The sequence below is a fragment of the Corythoichthys intestinalis genome, chromosome 10 (genome assembly GCF_030265065.1).
Source record: "Corythoichthys intestinalis isolate RoL2023-P3 chromosome 10, ASM3026506v1, whole genome shotgun sequence".
NCBI classification, from domain to species: domain Eukaryota; kingdom Metazoa; phylum Chordata; class Actinopteri; order Syngnathiformes; family Syngnathidae; genus Corythoichthys; species Corythoichthys intestinalis.
Genome location: NC_080404.1, coordinates 56,980,330 through 56,997,567, shown reverse-complemented (window position 1 = coordinate 56,997,567; position 17,238 = coordinate 56,980,330). Strand labels below are relative to the sequence as shown.

Genomic DNA, 17,238 nt, shown 5'->3' with positions numbered 1-17,238 from the left:
TCACTGCTCTCTCTCATGGTGGCACCTTCTTCCACGGCCGCGCTCCACTCTCTCTCGTGACGGCGGCTTCCAGGGTCCGTTTCCACCCTCTGTAGCAGTGGCAGCTTCTTCAGGGGCCTGTCTCTGCCCTATTCGCGGCAGCGGCTACTCCCGGGGCCGCACTCCGCTCTCTCTTGTGGCATCAGCTTCTCCCAGGTCCTCTCTCCGCCTTCTGTCGCAACTGCAGCTTCTTCCGGGGTCCATCTCTGCCCTCTTTCATGGGGGCTGGTTCTTCCGGGGCCCATCTCTGCCCTCTGTCGCGACGGCGGCCCCATCTGTCGCAGCAACGGCTTCTTCTGGGCCCCATATAAGCCCTATGTCGCGGCTGCGGCTTCTCATGGGGCCGCTCACTGCTCTCTCTCATGGTGGCACATTCTTCCACGGCCACGCTCCACTCTTTCTCGTGGCGGCGGCTTCCAGGGTCCGTTTCCACCCTCTGTCGCAGTGGCAGCTTCTTCAGGGGCCTGGCTCTGCCCTATTCGCGGCAGCGGCTACTCCCGGGGCCGCACTCCGCTCTCTCTTGTGGCGTCACCTTCTCCCGGGTCCACTCTCCACCTTCCGTCGCAGCTGCAGGTTCTTCCGGGGTCCATCTCTGCCCTCTCTCATGGCGGCGTCTTCTTCCGGGGCCCATCTCTGCCCTCTGTCATGGCGGCAGCTTCCCCAGGGTCCGCTCTCCACCTTCTGTTGCAGCAGCAGCTTTTTTTGGGGCCCATCTCCACCCTCTGTTATAGCGGCAACTTCTTCTGGGGCCCATCTCCGCCCTCTGTCGTAGCAGCGGTTTATTCCGGGGCCGTTCTTTGCCCTTTGTCGCGGCAGCTTCTTCCAGGGCCGATCTCTGCCCTCTTTTACGGCACCGGCTTCTTCCGGGGCCCGATCTCCATGGTTTGTCACAGCGGCACCTTCTTCAGGGCCAATCGCCACCCTCTGTCGTGGCGGTGGTTTCTTCCAGGGCCTGCCTCTGCTCTCTGTCGCGGCAGGGGCTTCTTCAGGGGCCCTTGTCTGACCAGTGTCGCGGCAGCAGCTTCTTCTGGGGCCGATCTTTGCCCTCTGTCAAGGCGGTAGCTTCTTCCGGGGACCATCTCCGCCCTCTGTCGCGGTGGCAATTTCTTCTGGGGCCCATCTCCGCCCTCTGTCGTGGCAATGGTTTCTTCCGGGGCCAATTCCTGCCTTCTGCGTAAAACAAAACAAACCTTCCGTCATGGGGGATCGCGGCCAGGCTGTGGAATGCCTCTTCATGTCCTTGGCTTTTTTCTCTCCTGTCTCTATGCACTTCTCCCCTTTTATATAATGGGGAGAGCGCCCTGATGACAAAAGCCTCATCAGGTGTTAACTAATGAGGCAGTTGCCTGGAGGTGGGGTGGTCGCCGTCCGTGGTGCTAAACCACTGTGGCGAGACCTGTGGCACTGCGACGCCACAATGGTTGTAGCTGTTCGCCTACCCGTGAGTGGGAATGCACTTTTTAATGAATCACAAATGTTTTTACCACTGTAAAAGTTAGTACTTTGCCCTCATTGGAAATATTACAATATGTTTATATCACTTGCAGGATGAAAATGACAACCCACCAAAGTTCAGCAAGCCGTCTTACATTGTCAAGATTCCAGAAAACATAAATGCTGGTGAGTGAACCTTTGACTTAGACTTAAATGCCTCCAATGTATTTACTGGTCGATACAATATACGAAATCATGCATAAATGAATCACATTATGTTCCCTATGTCTTGTGCTTTAGGGTTTCCTTTTTTCATACTTTTTCCCCCCATATTGTCTTCAAGCCGATACCGTATCGTTTGTTTAGATTTTGTGCGTTCAAATAGTCCAAATGCTGGCTATTGACTATTCAAAGCTAAATCACTAGCTGCTATATTCATTTTCATGCATGCATTCAGAGGAGGCTTTTATCCCAGACATTAGATTAGCTTCCACTTGCTAGAGGGAAATGAGATATTTGCCTGCCCTCTTTCTCTTGCTCTCGCGCTCTCTCTCTCTCTCCTGAGCTTCAGCTCAGGCCACTTTTTGTGTCTCCAAGATGATTTGAAGAAACCACATTGCTGAGCAGCCTGGGCCAACGCTCAGATTTAGGGGCCGTGTACATGGTGACGCTCCAAGAGTACCACAAATTTCATGTCTGCATTTACATGGTTCCGTCTTGGTTCGTCTCCATTCAAACCTGAAGTCGCGAACCCTAAAGCCTAACCCCTGAACCGTGATGCCCGTACCGTGATGATACTGGGCGAATACAAATACCGGTACACTCTTACCTTTGTAAAATTGTGTTCCCGCCACCTCTTTACAGGAGCTACAGTGCTAGTTGTCAAGGCCACAGATTTAGACGCCTCTCGGGAGTTTGGTCAAGACTCGCTCATCTACTCCCTGGAGGGTTCCTCCCAGTTTCGTCTAAACTCGCGCTCTGGTACGTTTGCATGTGGGTGTATGTTAAAAAAACAGGATCATTTATGATCACCAGCGTGAATCTGACCACTCCTAAAATAGTTATTATCGCTTATATAGATAGAATTCTTTAGTTCATCACACTCCATGTGTTTAATGTAAATATTTGACTTTACTATGCATGAACTCACTCGAATTGTTGTTGTCGCTTGCTAAATTCAGATAATACTTTTATTTGTGGCTTAGGAGAAATCACCACTACAGCCTTGCTGGACCGAGAACTGAAGTCCGAATACATCCTCATCGTCAGAGCAGTAGATGGAGGAGTGGGCCCGCAACAGAAAACTGGCATTGCCACGGTAAATGCTCTAGACCAATTCTCAAATAGCGGGGCGCGCCTGGCGCGATGCCGGGATGAGACTGTTCATGAGACATATGAATGTTAAGTTATCAAAATGGTGAGTTTTCATTCACGGGCTTGACCTAGGCTGGGTGCCAAAGTCGGCTATTTATTGGGCAACACGCCAAATTCAGTAAATGACCAAAAACTTCCTGATACAAGGTTGAGTCTTTTTCATACCTGGGTTGTATGAGAGGCCCGTTCAGTCTTGCTATGCATTGTGTGGTCTCAGTGTTTTATTTTCCCTACATTTGCTAAAATGTAAAAAACACATCGATAAATTGCCATGTCATCACTATGGTGTCTTAAATTGGATGCTAACCCAAACCCTTTATAGGAGCACTCCTCATTACTCGAAATCCTACCACAAACCACATCAGCTCCATCCTCCGTCAACACCACTGGCTCCCAATTAAACAAAGAATTATATACAAGACTGTTTTTATCAACCTTCACAGCATTTCATGGCCTGGCCCCATCCTATATATATCTAAGCTCCTCTGTATTCAGCCCCCCGTTCACTTCATTCCTCTTCTTCCTTCCACCTTATGTCCTTCGTACCCGTCTCAACACCTCTGGGTCCAGAACCTTTAGTCACTCTGCTCCCCAGCTCTGAACCTCCCTACCCCCTAAACTTAGTACAATAACAAGCTTCTCCCTTTTCAAATCCCAACTCAAAACACAACTGTTCAAACTTTCTTACCCACATTGTTTCTTAGCTCTGTTTTAACTCTACTACTTAATTTTCTATTACTTTTTTCCTTGTTTTAATTTGTGTTAGTTCATTTTTAATCTCTCTTGCACAGTGTCCTTGAGTGGTTTGAAAGTTGCTTGAAATAAAATGTATTATTACCGTTTTGGCCCGAATATAAGACAGTGTTTTTTGCATTGAAATAACACTGAAAAATTGGTGGTCATCTTATATTCGAGGTCTAGACATTATACCCATTCACGACGCTAGATGGCGCCAGATATCATTGAAGCGATGTTCTGTCATGACTAGGGTTGGGCATTGTTTGAAATTGAACGATTCCGTTTTCGATTCCGGTTCCAAACGATTCCGATTCTTTTAAGAGGCAGGGTAAAAAAAAAAAAAAAATGCAGGTTCAAAAAAATTGCATAGTTTATATTAGGGTTGTTCCGATCATGTTTTTTTGCTCCCGATCCGATTGTTTTAGTTTGAGTATCTGCCGATCCCGATATTTCCCGATCTGATTGCTTTTTTTTTTTTTTTTGCTCCCGATTCAATTCCAATCATTCCCGATAATTTTTCCCGATCATATACATTTTGGCAATGCATTAAGAAAAAAATGAATAAAACTCGGATGAATATATACATTCAACATACACTACATACTGTAAGTACCTTATTTGTTTATTATGAATATTCATGAAATATGAAATATGAAAATTCATATGAATTATGAATAAATCCTCAAGATGGCATTTACATGATTAACATTCTTTCTGTGAGAGGGATCCACGGACAGAAGGACTTGTAATTCTCAAAGGATAAATGTGACTTTGCATATTGTGACTAAATATTGCCATCTAGTGTATTTGTTGAGCTTTCAGTAAATGATACTGTAGCCATTTAACTTCTGCCCAAATGCATGATGGGAAGTGCAACCATGACTGTGCGTCGTGGTACCAATTGATATATCTTCTCTGCGTTGGGCGTAACATAGGGTGTTAAGAAAAAGATCAACTACTACCTGTCTTCCCCACATTGATTCCCACGATTATCGTAATCGTTGGGAAAGGGATTGTAAGGCTTTATCCATTTAAAAAAAGGCTCCAAAGGCTGTCAAAATTCACTCTACTCAACTTACGCTGCCTTTTAGCTCTATATACTGCATGGGTAAAATGGCGCCATTATAGATTGAACGCAACAATGCGTGAGTGGGTCGTGCAGCGCATGCGTTAATTGCGTTAAATATTGTAACGTGATAAATGTAAAAAAAAATATCTCGCCGTTAACGCGATAAATTTGATAACCCTACCTTAAGCTTAAACTATAGACTCTGGAAGAGTGTAACACATTATGTCTGTAACGTTAAAGACAATTAGAAAACGATTTAGTTAAAAAATAAACATATACAGTGTATATTTAAAAAAGGCATGTCTGATATTTTTTTGCCGATTCCGATACTTTGAAAATGACGTGATCAGACCGATCAATCGGGACATCTCTAGTTTATATTAAAGTCTTAACTTCTCGATGATTTTTTAAAAATAAAATGAACATCTCACGGGGCTAATTTTAACTTGAATATAAATATCAGTCTTTGAACTCAAGCAATTTTTTTCCACTTGGCACTCAGGGCATCGAAACAAGGAATCGAAATTTAAAAGTTCGAACGATTCCGGTAGCATCGGAGTGTTAGAACCGGTTCCCATCGATGCTCGATGCCCAACCCTACTCATGGCAGATCTCAGCTACTCTCAAGTTTAACCAGTTTGCATTATTTTATTGCAATGTTTTTCCTTATTCAGATTTGTTTCAAGACCACAGTCACAGTTAGACTTCACTTTGATGGTTAATGCAGTTATTGCAATTTTGTTGTTTTATCACAATAGATTGGTTTATTTACATTTCCAAAACAAGAAGCCATTCATTTACGAATGTGATTGCACTTTAGTTTACATATTTAAATGTTCAGATATTAAGATTTGAATGAGGCAAAATAACTTTTTATCGCAAATAGAGCTGAAACGAATACTCGAGTAACTCGAGTTTAAAAACTGACACGAGTAATTTTATTCACCTCAAGGAATCGTTTAATTTTTCCAGCTCTAAGCATCACGTTTTGCCCGACTACTTTTAATGAGAGACAACACGCTGTCGTCATGTGCGTAGAGGACGAAGCAAGAAATACCTGACTGCAGCCGACAGCTGCTAAAAACGCCGGCATGACGGTGGTAGCGGCTAGCGTCTGATGCTACGGTGGTAGCAGATAGCGGCTGATGCGGCTAATAGATATCATTTATATATAACAAGATGCAAAATGACAGAGTCGGCGGCGTTAGTAAACAGCCGCCATCTTAAAGCAGTATTATTTAATCTGTGAAAACAGCGCTGTAGAGTGATGAGGGTGTAAAATAAAAACTTAATAATGCTAACTGTCAATTTTAGCTTAGTAGTCATTGCTGGATAACACACCAAGTAGCACTGGTCCCTAATGTGCTCCAATACAGCAGGTATCATACATTTATATGGAAAACAGAAAAACTAAAAATCCTATCAGGACTTAGTTTACAGGCTAACTTAAAACTTAACTACAACCTAAAAATAGCTTGACACAAATGGGAATTCAATTGAACCAAGTGGGAAAAACACCTAACTTTTAAGTGATGTGTGTTATCAAGCGTCATGACATTTTTAGGTAAGAAATATACGTATATATATGTTTTTTTTTTTAAGAACTAGAAGTTTTTTGAGTGAAAGCACTGAATTAGTCTTTTTTTTTTCTATTCCAGTCACATCTGAGATGCAATTGTTGGCTGTTTTCAACAATGTAAATCGAAAAAAATAAAGACATTGATTGACTGAAAATGGTTCAATATTAGATGAAATGTCTTGTTTTCTCATGTATATTTATTAGAGATGTGCCGATCGATCGGGTCCGATCACGTCATTTTCAAAGTATCAGAATCGGCAAAAAAATATCAGCCATGCCTTTTTTTAATATATATATATATATTTATTTTTATTACATCGTTTTCTAATTGTATTCAACGTTCCAGACATAATATGTTACACTCATCCAGAGTCTTTAGTTTAGGCTACAGGTAGGGTTATCAAATTTATCCCGATACCGGCGGTAATTAATTTTTTAAAAAATGTATCACGTTAAAATATTTAACGCAATTAATGCACAACCCACTCACGCATTGTCGCGCTCAATCTGTAATGGCGCCGTTTTACCCATATAGAGCGATAAAAGGCAGCGTAAAATGAGTAGAGTGAATTTTGGCAGCCTTTGTAGCCTTTTTTTAATTGGCTAAAGCAGACATGTGCAAAGTCCGGCCCGGGGGCCAAATGCGGCCCGTGGTGAAATTTCATCCGGCCCCCAGCCTCTGTCATAAAATCAATATCTTCTGGCCCGCACACACTTAATAAATTGGTCAGCAGTGCAGCTACCAGCATATGAAGTAGCTTACACACTAAATGCTGCTCCTCATTGACCCACTAAAAGGCAGCAGCACTCTAAGGAACATTACCCCGTGTGATCCTTTACCTCCATTTTTTTTTAAAATAGCGACAATCAACAAAAAAAGTTGACTGCGATGGCCGACGCTTCAAGGATAGGTGGAAATTGGACTATTTCTTCAGTAAAATACACAACAACTGTGTCTGCCTCATTTGCAGAGACAGTCGCTGTTTTTAAAGAGTTCAAAATGTGAGGCGATATTACTAAACGAGACATGCTGACATGTACAACCAGATTACAGGGAAGATACGCAGCGAGAAATTGAAGCAACTTGAAGCTAGTTCAATTTCACAGCAGCAGTATTTTGCAAGAGCCCGAGAGTCGAAAGAGAACCCCACAAAGGCTAGTTGCGAGATTGTTGAAATTATGAATTTAAAAAAAAAATAAAGCAAATGTGACACACAGAATGGGTTGCTAAAATTTGCTTCAATATATTGTTCTACCTAAAGGACGTCAGCCAAGGTCGGCCCCCCACATTTTTACCACACCAAATTTGGCCCCCTTTGCAAAAAGTTTGGACACCCCTGGGCTAAAGTCTTACAATCCTCTTCCCACGATTAGAAATATCATGGGAAGCAATGTGGGTAAGCAAGGTAGCAATTGATTGATTTTTCTTAACACCTCATGTTATTCCCCATCGCAGAGAAGATATATCAATTGGTAGCATTACGCACAGTCAAGGTTCCACTTCCCATCATGCATTTGATACTCGATTAATCGGAAGAATTTTAACTCGATTACTCAATTACTAAAATATTCAATAGCTGAAGCCCTACTCTCAAATATATTGTTATAATCATTTGCTTCGGATGTACTGTAATTATTTTCTGTAAAAAAAATTAATTTGGTGTTCAAAAAATCTTTTTTCAAACTTGAGTCTTGAAAAAGAGGGGGTCGTCTTTTAATAAGGGCCATCTTATATTCGGGCCAATACGGTATTTGATTTATTTATCTCTCAATGTCTAATTCCCATTTCGGATAGGTGAATATTACCATATTGGACATCAACGACAATCCTCCCCAGTGGAAAGACGAACCATACCATGCCAACGTGGTGGAGATGAGCCCAATCAACACAGACGTCATCACGGTGAGTGTGCCACACACATCTTGACAGCACTGTTAGCCCTGCTTATTAGTCATTCAACAGAATGCAAGCTCCATGTATTATCTGGTTTGTAACTTGGATCAAAGAACATTTATTCAAATAATGCACCCGAGAGCATATTACCTATAAGGGGTGTTCCAATATATCGAAAAGGTGAGACAGGTAGTCCCCCGGTTACGAATGAGTTCCGCTCCTACGCTGGCGACGTAACCCGATTTTCTGCGTAAATCAGAATTAACCCTTTGAGCACCCCTAAATCTCAAAATAACTATCCAAAAACATGAATTACAAGTTATATTAATAAAATAATGTAAAAAAATAAGATAGCTAGAAGAGCTGAAATGATTACTCGAATAATTCGTGTAACTTGATTTTAAAAATTGATCGAGGAATTTTCTCCGCCTTGAGGAATTGTTTAATTTTGCCAGCTCTAAGCATGACGCTTTGCCCGGACTACTTTTAATGCGGCACAACATGCTGACATCACGTGCGTACAGGAAGTTTTTGAGTGAATGCAGTGAATTGTTTTTTGTTGGGTTTTTTTTGTCACATCTGAGATGCAATTGTTGGCTTTGTTCAACAACGTACATCTAAAGTAAAGACATTGTCTAAAAATGGTCCAATATTCTTCGAACTGTCTTGTTTGCTAATGTATATTTTAGGGCTGTCAAAATTATCCCGTTAACGGGCGGTAATAATTTTTTTAAATTAATCAAGTTAAAATATTTGACGCAATTAACGCACATGCCCCGCTCACACAGATTAAAATAACAGCAAAGTGCAATGTCCACTTGTTACTTGTGTTTTTTTTGGAGTTTTGTCGCCCTCTGCTGGCGCTTGGGTCCGACTGATTTTATGGGCTTCAGCATGCATGAGCATTGTGTAAATATTGACATCAACAATGGCGGGCTGCTAAGTTTATTTTCGATTGAAAATTTTACAAATTTTATTAAAACGAAAACATTAAGAGGGGATTTCATATAAAATTTCTATAACTTGTACTAACATTTATCTTTTAAGAACTACAAGTCTTTCTATCCATGGATCGCTTTAACAGAATGTTAATAATGGTAATGCCATCTTGTTGATTTATTGTTATAATAAACAAATACAGTACTTATGTACCGTATGTTGAATGTATATATCCATCTTGTGTCTCATCTTTCCATTCCAACAATAATTTACAGAAAAATATGGCATATTTTATAGATTGAATTGCAATTAATTACGATTAATTAATTTTTAAGCTGTAATTAACTCGATTAAAAATTTGAATCGTTTGACACCCCTAGTATATTTATAATCGCTCTTCACTTGAAAAAAGTGTTTTGTCCGATGACTAGATTAATCAATGGAATTTTCAGTAGAATACTCGATTACTAAATTATTTGATAGCTGCAGCTCTAAAATTAACCTAATTTGCCTAACAAAAGACCGTTAGCCCAAATGCTAACGTATTTACACTTCTCATAGCAAATTGCTCAAGCCTAACTCCACAAACTGTAGCTGTAAGCTTAATTACAAATGCATACACAAACATATATTAGCTGAAACAATACAATACTTTTGGACTTTGGGGTGGTTATTTTGAATTTTTGAAGAGTTAATTCCGATTTACGCGGAAATTCGGGTTTTGTCGCCAGGATAGGAACAGAACTCGTCCGTAACCCGGGGCCTACTTATAGCTTGTTTTTCTTTATTAATTGCTTTGTAGATTATCCTCGAATGATTTCCGTACCAATGTATCGATAATTGTTCTATCACCATATTGTGAGATCATCCTGAGCCTTAAATTGCAATCGTATCATGATCTACCCAGAGGTTCCCACCCCTATAACCTATACAGTACTCCAGCTTCACTAGACTAGAGACAACATGAACAAATTGCCCTGACAGTGTAGGTCATCGCAAAGTAAACGTGTGAATATTGCTCCTAAACTCCCTCATTGTCCTGCTGGTGTCTTTGGCTCCGTGCTGTTGGAAATTAAGCCCTGATCATTCATTAATTAAAGAGGCGTCGCTGAGTGTAATTAAGGGAGTCCGATTGCTAATTAAAATGTAGCCTGCAGTCATACACTTTGCAAATTATTCAGCTGCAAGGCAGGAGAGCGAGAGTGCGTCTTGAACAGAGACCAATGGAGAAATAAGAAGGAAAGATAGAAATATTGACTTTTTAAAATGTTTGCCTTCCCACCTTTGTTTTCTGTAGCCTACGGCTGTGAAATATGGCATTGAAATGAAATTTAATTAAAAAAAATAAATTAAATAAAATGCGCTGGTAAGACTTTATAATAACTATCCGTTTTACTAGTTAATAGATCATTAGTAAACTGTTGATAAATGATTTATTGTTGATTTGTGAAGTACAGTGGTACCTCTACATACGATCGCTTCGACACACGAACTTTTCGACATCCGACGTAAAATTTGACTCGCCTTTTGTTTTCTACATCCGACGACATGCTCGAAATACCATGACAATGGCAGCACCGCAGACAAATGCACGGCGGATTTTCTTGTGTGACAAATCAACACTGGTTTCAGAAAAGGTTGGTACAGGTGGTGAAACAAGGAAAAAGTTGACGCTTACCTTCTAAATGAAGATGCAAATGACAGAAAAATATGAGCGTAGGGTGGGCATCCGTGAAATGGCTCAACAATACATCTCCACGGTCCTCCTCCGACCATCGTTCGCCAGTCTTTATAAATTAATCTGACAATTCTTATTGTGGTAACATCTCCAGAGAAATCGCCAACTTCGCCACGTTTTTATCATTTATTTCACAACTTATTCAAAACAAAAACACCTTCTGTCTGCCGCAATTGACGGTGTTCTCAAGAAAACATTCAAAGTGAAAGTGAAACTCAAGCTCACCGGTCTGTCTCTGGCACGTCAGCCCCGCGGTGCGTTCAGGGTCAGCAAAAAACGTCCGCCACATTAGAACCCGATTCGTTACATTAATACAGGAATTATTATTATTATTATTATTATTCCGATTTTGATTTATAATTTATTTGTTTTGCTATGTGTAATTGCCATTTGTAATAGTACCAGCAGTATTTTTTAAGGATTTAGTGAAGGTTTTTGGGCTGTGGAATGAATTAATGGAATTATAATGTATTCTTATGGGAAAATCCTGCTCGACATACGACCATTTCGACTTACAAACAAGGTCCTGGAACGGATTAACTTCGTATGTAGAGGTACCACTGTATTTGTCAACAGTTTGTTAAGCATTTTCAGGGTGTTCCAATATGGTTGACCCCATTCTAAATGCCCATGCTAGTTGATGGATCTTAATAAAACTATATACACTTTATGTTGAAGGTCATAAGTTTTATTGGTTAAATTTACAAAGAAAAGTACAAATATTTGTTGGTTCTATGGCAGATTTTCATAAATGTGCAACATGAGCGCTGCCTGCAAAATGCCTTATCAAAATGCCTTTTCTTTTGAAGTGAACGGCATTTCTTAACCCAAAAAGATAGAAATGCCAAATGTTACACACAAACACTTGAAACGTTTCTACACAAACTGTGATTCATTTAGAATAGCATTTATAATGTGGTCAACTATATTGGAACACCCTGTAAATGCTAAACAAATTGTTAACAAATACTTCACAAATCAACAATAAATCATTTATCAACAGTTTACTAATGAGCTATTAACTAGTAAAACGGATAGTTATTATAAAGTGCTACCAATGCACTTATTAATTGTAATATTTTTTTCCAAACATTATTGTTTCTTATTTAGCATTTTTAATAACATGGTAATCAAACATGGTATCAAGATAGCTAAAAATATTAGGGATGTACCGAAAGCCGAATATTGCAGACGTTTGGCCAAAAAACCAAAAGGCTGAAAAATACATTCATTTAAAAATAAATAAATAAATTATTTCAATGTTTTCTGATTAATAAACTGTGCTTTGGCGCTGGTTCTACAACGCCTGAGGCTCGAGACATTTAGGCTAGGTTCATACCAACTTCAAATTCAAATATTTTCAAAACCAAAGCCGCTACCGACCTAAAACCAAAACAGGCACCTACCTTAGCCATATATGAGTCTCCATGAGCAGCGGCATCAAAAAATTCAAAGTCGTTCTCTTATAAAATCCGGATTATTTTTTATATAAGTATATCACAACTTAAAGTGGCTATAAAAGTCTCAGATTTGACACTAGATACACAAAAATCACCAAATGCAGAGATAATCACCTATATTTTAAGGCTCAATAGCAATATTTAACATATATGTTTTTGACCAAAATAGCGATTTAATTTTTTTTCTATTTACTGCAAGTTTTCGACAGTGAATAAATCACTCAATTTAACATCAGAAACTAATACTCGAGGAAAACATGCCAAATCAATTATAATACATAAATAGGTTACTAATAAGTTCTATATACAATCACAACTTTTTTTTTTTTCTTAACCTGTCCTGTTCAGCTGTTTGACACGGAGAATGGAAGTCTAAGTGCCCGGATAGTCTGAACAGTTTTAACGTTTCACATACTCCCTTTGTGATCATTCAACATACCTCTTTTATTATGACAAAACAGCGAACAGGAAGAGGTTATAGGGGAACAGAAGAAAAGAAACACAAGAGAAGAAAGAGAAGAAACACAAACAACAATGAGAAATACATTGAACGCCTAACTACACAAACTACCAATATGTTGGTGCTATCGTCAGCTAAATGTATTTCCGGTTGACACCATGTGGGGGGCCTGTTGACCAGGGAAAGAGGGGGAAGAAGGTGGGGGAGTCTATAAGCTAAGCTATAGAAAGGGGTAGAGTGTACACAAATCATCTCTGTGATCTAGAACCCAGTAATCATGTGAATCCCTTGTGAGTGTAAGCCCGTTGGCGACCGACCCTATGCCGCCCCATCGCCAATCCCAGCACCGGGACCCCCCGTCCGAACGCGCCCAATAACATCCAGCCGCACACAAACCCCGCAGGGCACGCAGCAGTCATGCAGACGACCGGAGAGGCCACGCGGGCGCCGACACAGGGCCACGGCCCCCACCCAGCCAGCCCGGAGAGGGAGGGCGGACCCGGGGGGGCACCGCAGCCCATCCCTCCTCCCACAGCCCAGCAAAGGAGCCCTCCAACCCCACGCCCGTCCCCAACCCTGTCCGCCCACCCGGGCCACGAGCCGCCGCCGCACCCCCCCAGCCGACACGGCACACCACGGGGCCCCCAGCGGCCCACCAAACCCAGGGCAGGGCAGGGTCCCCCGCCGTAGCAGGCAACATCCAGCCGATACACCGCCGCCCAGCCAGCGATCCGCAGCGGAGCACAGGGCGGATACCCAGTTAGAGAAAAGAGGGGAAGGCGGAGGCAGGAGAACACCGAGGAGCCGCCGTGGACAATCACAATCACATGCGCATCTTTCGTGGCCTGGGACTGTGTGCTTTGGTCAGATGAGACCAAGATTGAGCTTTTTGGCAACAAACACTCCAAGTTGGTTTGGCATGCCACGAAAGATGCGCATGCTGAAAAGCACCTAATACCCACTCTGAAGTATGGGGGTGGGTCGGTGATGCTGTGGGGCTGTTTCGCTTCCAAAGGTCCTGGGAACCTTGTTAGGGTGCATGGCATCATGAATGCTTTGAAATACCAGCACATTTTAAATCAAAATCTGTTGCCCTCTGCCCGAAAGCTGAAGATGGGTCGTCACTGAGTCTTTCAGCAAGACAATGACCCTAAACATATGGCCAAATCTACACAGAAATGGTTCACCAGACACAAAATCAAGCTCCTCCCATGGCCATCTCAGTCCCCAGACCTTGTTTTGTTGGCAAAAGGGGGTTGTACAAAGTATTAACACCAGGGGTGCTAATAATTGTGACACAAATTATTTGATGTCAAATAATTATTTCTTTATGTGGGATTTTTTTCCCCATGCAAATGTATTGAAGGTTGGATTTTTCTCTTTTTTTCCATTAAGGTCCCATATTATTAGAAGCTAAAAAACACATCTTAACCAGGGGTGCCAATAATTATGGAAGGCACTGTATTTTAAGTATATATGCCGAAGAATGACGCCAATGCCGTCACGGTTCCTATTCTCCCATTGATTTTTTTTTTTCACAACGTTTCAAAATACATGCATGGTACGAAAAATATATTATTTACTGTGAATCCTCAAACAAATCCCTCCTGCGGTACAGCTTTTGTAGTTCTTCAAAAATCCAAGCTTAAACCCGGCCTTGACATGACCGTGTGCTGTCTTCGGCTGACTATTACTAAAATAAGCTTCAAACTCGGCCCCCTATGGTAAGGCGTGGCGCAAAGAATGACGAAGTGTAATGAAGTCTATGAACAAATCTAGTTCATATACTGTAGAAGCTCAACATCTTCCAATGTGCTGAAGTGGACCATCCATAAATGGATTATTTCAACCGAGCCCAGCGTCACTTCCTAACGTAGACACTTTTCTTTGCAATTTCTTATCAATACACCTCGACTTTGCCTGCTTACCATGTGGCCTTAATAATTAAATACCTGAAAAACCTTTGTTCCTCTAATGACCAATTAACCATTTTCTGGCATTTTTAGTCAGCGCATTGAATAATTGATCAACTCTTTAAAACCCAGCAAATGTTGTAGCCGGGCTCTCCTTCCAACGCATTCATCACCGAAAGAGACGTCACCATTTTTCTTATTACCAAGTGCTGTGAGGGGAGCAGTCGCCTCTCAGTGTGCGTGGTGTGATTGACACCCAAGGTGAGGAAGGGGATGCGGTGCACTCATATTATCGTTTCATACCTATTGTCATCCGACAGTTTCACTTGTTAAGCACACTTTTATTAGAACATGCAATTAAACCTAAGAGGTATTACACGCATTGTAAGACGTGTGAAGTAAAGTAAATGTCGATCAAAAGACAATATGCGTGTCCATAGAGTTCATAACCCATTGACATGACGCGGGTAACGTGGCCGAGTCGTAGGGGGCCTATTTTCAAAAACTTCAAATTCAAATATTTTCGAAACCAAAGCTGCTACCGACTAAAACCAAAATAGGCTACTTTAGCCATATATGAGTCTCCATGAGCAGCAGCATAAAAAAATTCAAAATTGTTCCCTTATAAAATCCCGATTATTTTTTTTTTATGTAAGTATAACACAACTCAAAATGGCTTTAAAAGTCTCAGATTTTACACTAGATGCACACAAAAAATTATCAAATGCAGAGATAATCACCTATATTTTGAGGATAAATAGCAATATAGAACATATGTTTTTGACCAAAATAGCAACTTATTTTTTTAAGTTTTCAACATCACTCAATTTAACTTCAGAAACTTTAATACTTGAGCAAAATATGCAGAATCAATTATAAATGATATGTAAATAGATTAATAAAAAATTCTATATACAATCACAACTTATTATAGAATAGAGTAGCTCTTTATAATCATTTCTGTTAGCGAATGAGGCTAGCGGCTGCCTGGCATAAACCGAGCTTTTCAGGCGAAAATTCTTGTGAAAAAAAACTTAAATCCCTGAATTCTTTATAGATATGGACGTAAAATGGCCTCGATTATTGGTTAAAAGCAAAGAAACTGTGCAGTTAGCGTTTATTTTAGGTATATTGTTGAAGTACAATGCTACTCTTTTAGCGAATGAGGCTAGCGCCTGATGTAAACAGAGCTTTTCTGGTGTAAATTCTTGTGAATAAATGCTTAAATCCCCAAATTCTTCATAGATATGGACGTAATACACTCTCGATTCTTGGTTTAAAGCAAAGAAACTGTGCAGCGAGCGTTTATTTTATGTATATTTTCGAAGTACAGTGCTACTCTGTTAGCAAATGATGCTAGTGGCCGCCTGGCGTAAACAGAGCTTTCTGGCGAAAATTCTTGTGAAGAAATGCCTAAATCCCTGAATTCTTTATAGATATGGGTGTAAAACAGTCTCTCGTCTTGGTTAAAAGCCAAGAAACTGTGCAGTTAGCCTTCATTTTACATATATTGTCGAAGTACAATGCTACTCTTTTAGCAAATGAGACTACCGCCTGACATAAACAGAGCTTTTCTGGCAAAAATTCTTGTGAATAAATGCTTAAATCCCCAAATTCTTCATAGATATGGACGTAATACATTCTCGATTCTTGGTTTAAAGCAAAGAAACTGTGCAGCGAGCGTTTATTTTATGTATATTTTCGAAGTACAGTGCTACTCTGTTAGCAAATGATGCTAGTGGCCGCCTGGCGTAAACAGAGCTTTCTGGCGAAAATTCTTGTGAAGAAATGCCTAAATCCCTGAATTCTTTATAGATATGGGTGTAAAACAGTCTCTCGTCTTGGTTAAAAGCCAAGAAACTGTGCAGTTAGCCTTCATTTTACATATATTGTCGAAGTACAATGCTACTCTTTTAGCAAATGAGACTACCGCCTGACATAAACAGAGCTTTTCTGGCAAAAATTCTTGTGAATAAATGCTTAAATCCCCGAATTCTTCATAGATATGGACGTAAAACAGTCTCTCTTCTTCGTTAAAAGCAAAGAAAATGTGCAGCTAGCGTTTATTTTACGTATATTGTTGAAGTACCATGCTACTCTGTTAGCAAATGAGGCTACCTGCCGCCTGGCGTAAACAGAGCTCCTCTGGCGAAAATTCTTGTGAATAAATGCTTAAATCCCAGAATTCTTAATAGATATGGACGTAAACCAGTCTTGATTCCTGGTGAAAAGCAAAGAAAACGTGCAGTTAGGGTTTATTTTACGTATATTGTCGAAGTACAATGCTACTCTGTTAGCAAATGATGCTAGCGGCCGCCTGGCATAAACAGAGCTTTTCTGGCAAAAATTCTTGTGAATAAATACTTAAATCCCTGAATTCTTTATAGATATGAACGTAAAACAGTCTCGATTATTTTGGTGAAAAGCAAAGAAAATGTGCAGTTAGCATTTATTTATGTATTTTGTCGAAGTACAATGCTACTCTGTTAGCGAATGAGGCTAGCACCTGATGAAGCACTAGAAAATGGTTTGACAGAAAGCACTGGGGACTTCTAAATTGGCAACCTGGTGTAAACAGAGCTTTTCTGGCGAAAATTCTTG

General features: G+C 40.6%; 1 protein-coding gene across 6 annotated transcripts in view; it reads left to right on the top strand.

Annotated features, from left to right (window-relative positions):
- Positions 1 to 17,238, top strand: part of cdh23 (cadherin-related 23) — a 494,731-nt gene that overhangs the window by 307,628 nt on the left and 169,865 nt on the right. For all 6 annotated transcript variants that reach the window (XR_009064688.1, XM_057848926.1, XM_057848928.1 and 3 more), the window contains 4 exons: positions 1,587 to 1,659; positions 2,338 to 2,454; positions 2,679 to 2,791; positions 8,029 to 8,136. Coding sequence is in view for 5 of the 6 variants with exons in the window: in XM_057848926.1 (XP_057704909.1) it covers positions 1,587 to 1,659; positions 2,338 to 2,454; positions 2,679 to 2,791; positions 8,029 to 8,136 (411 nt within the window). In the remaining variant the exon portion in view is untranslated. The remainder of the gene's footprint in view (positions 1 to 1,586; positions 1,660 to 2,337; positions 2,455 to 2,678; positions 2,792 to 8,028; positions 8,137 to 17,238) is intronic.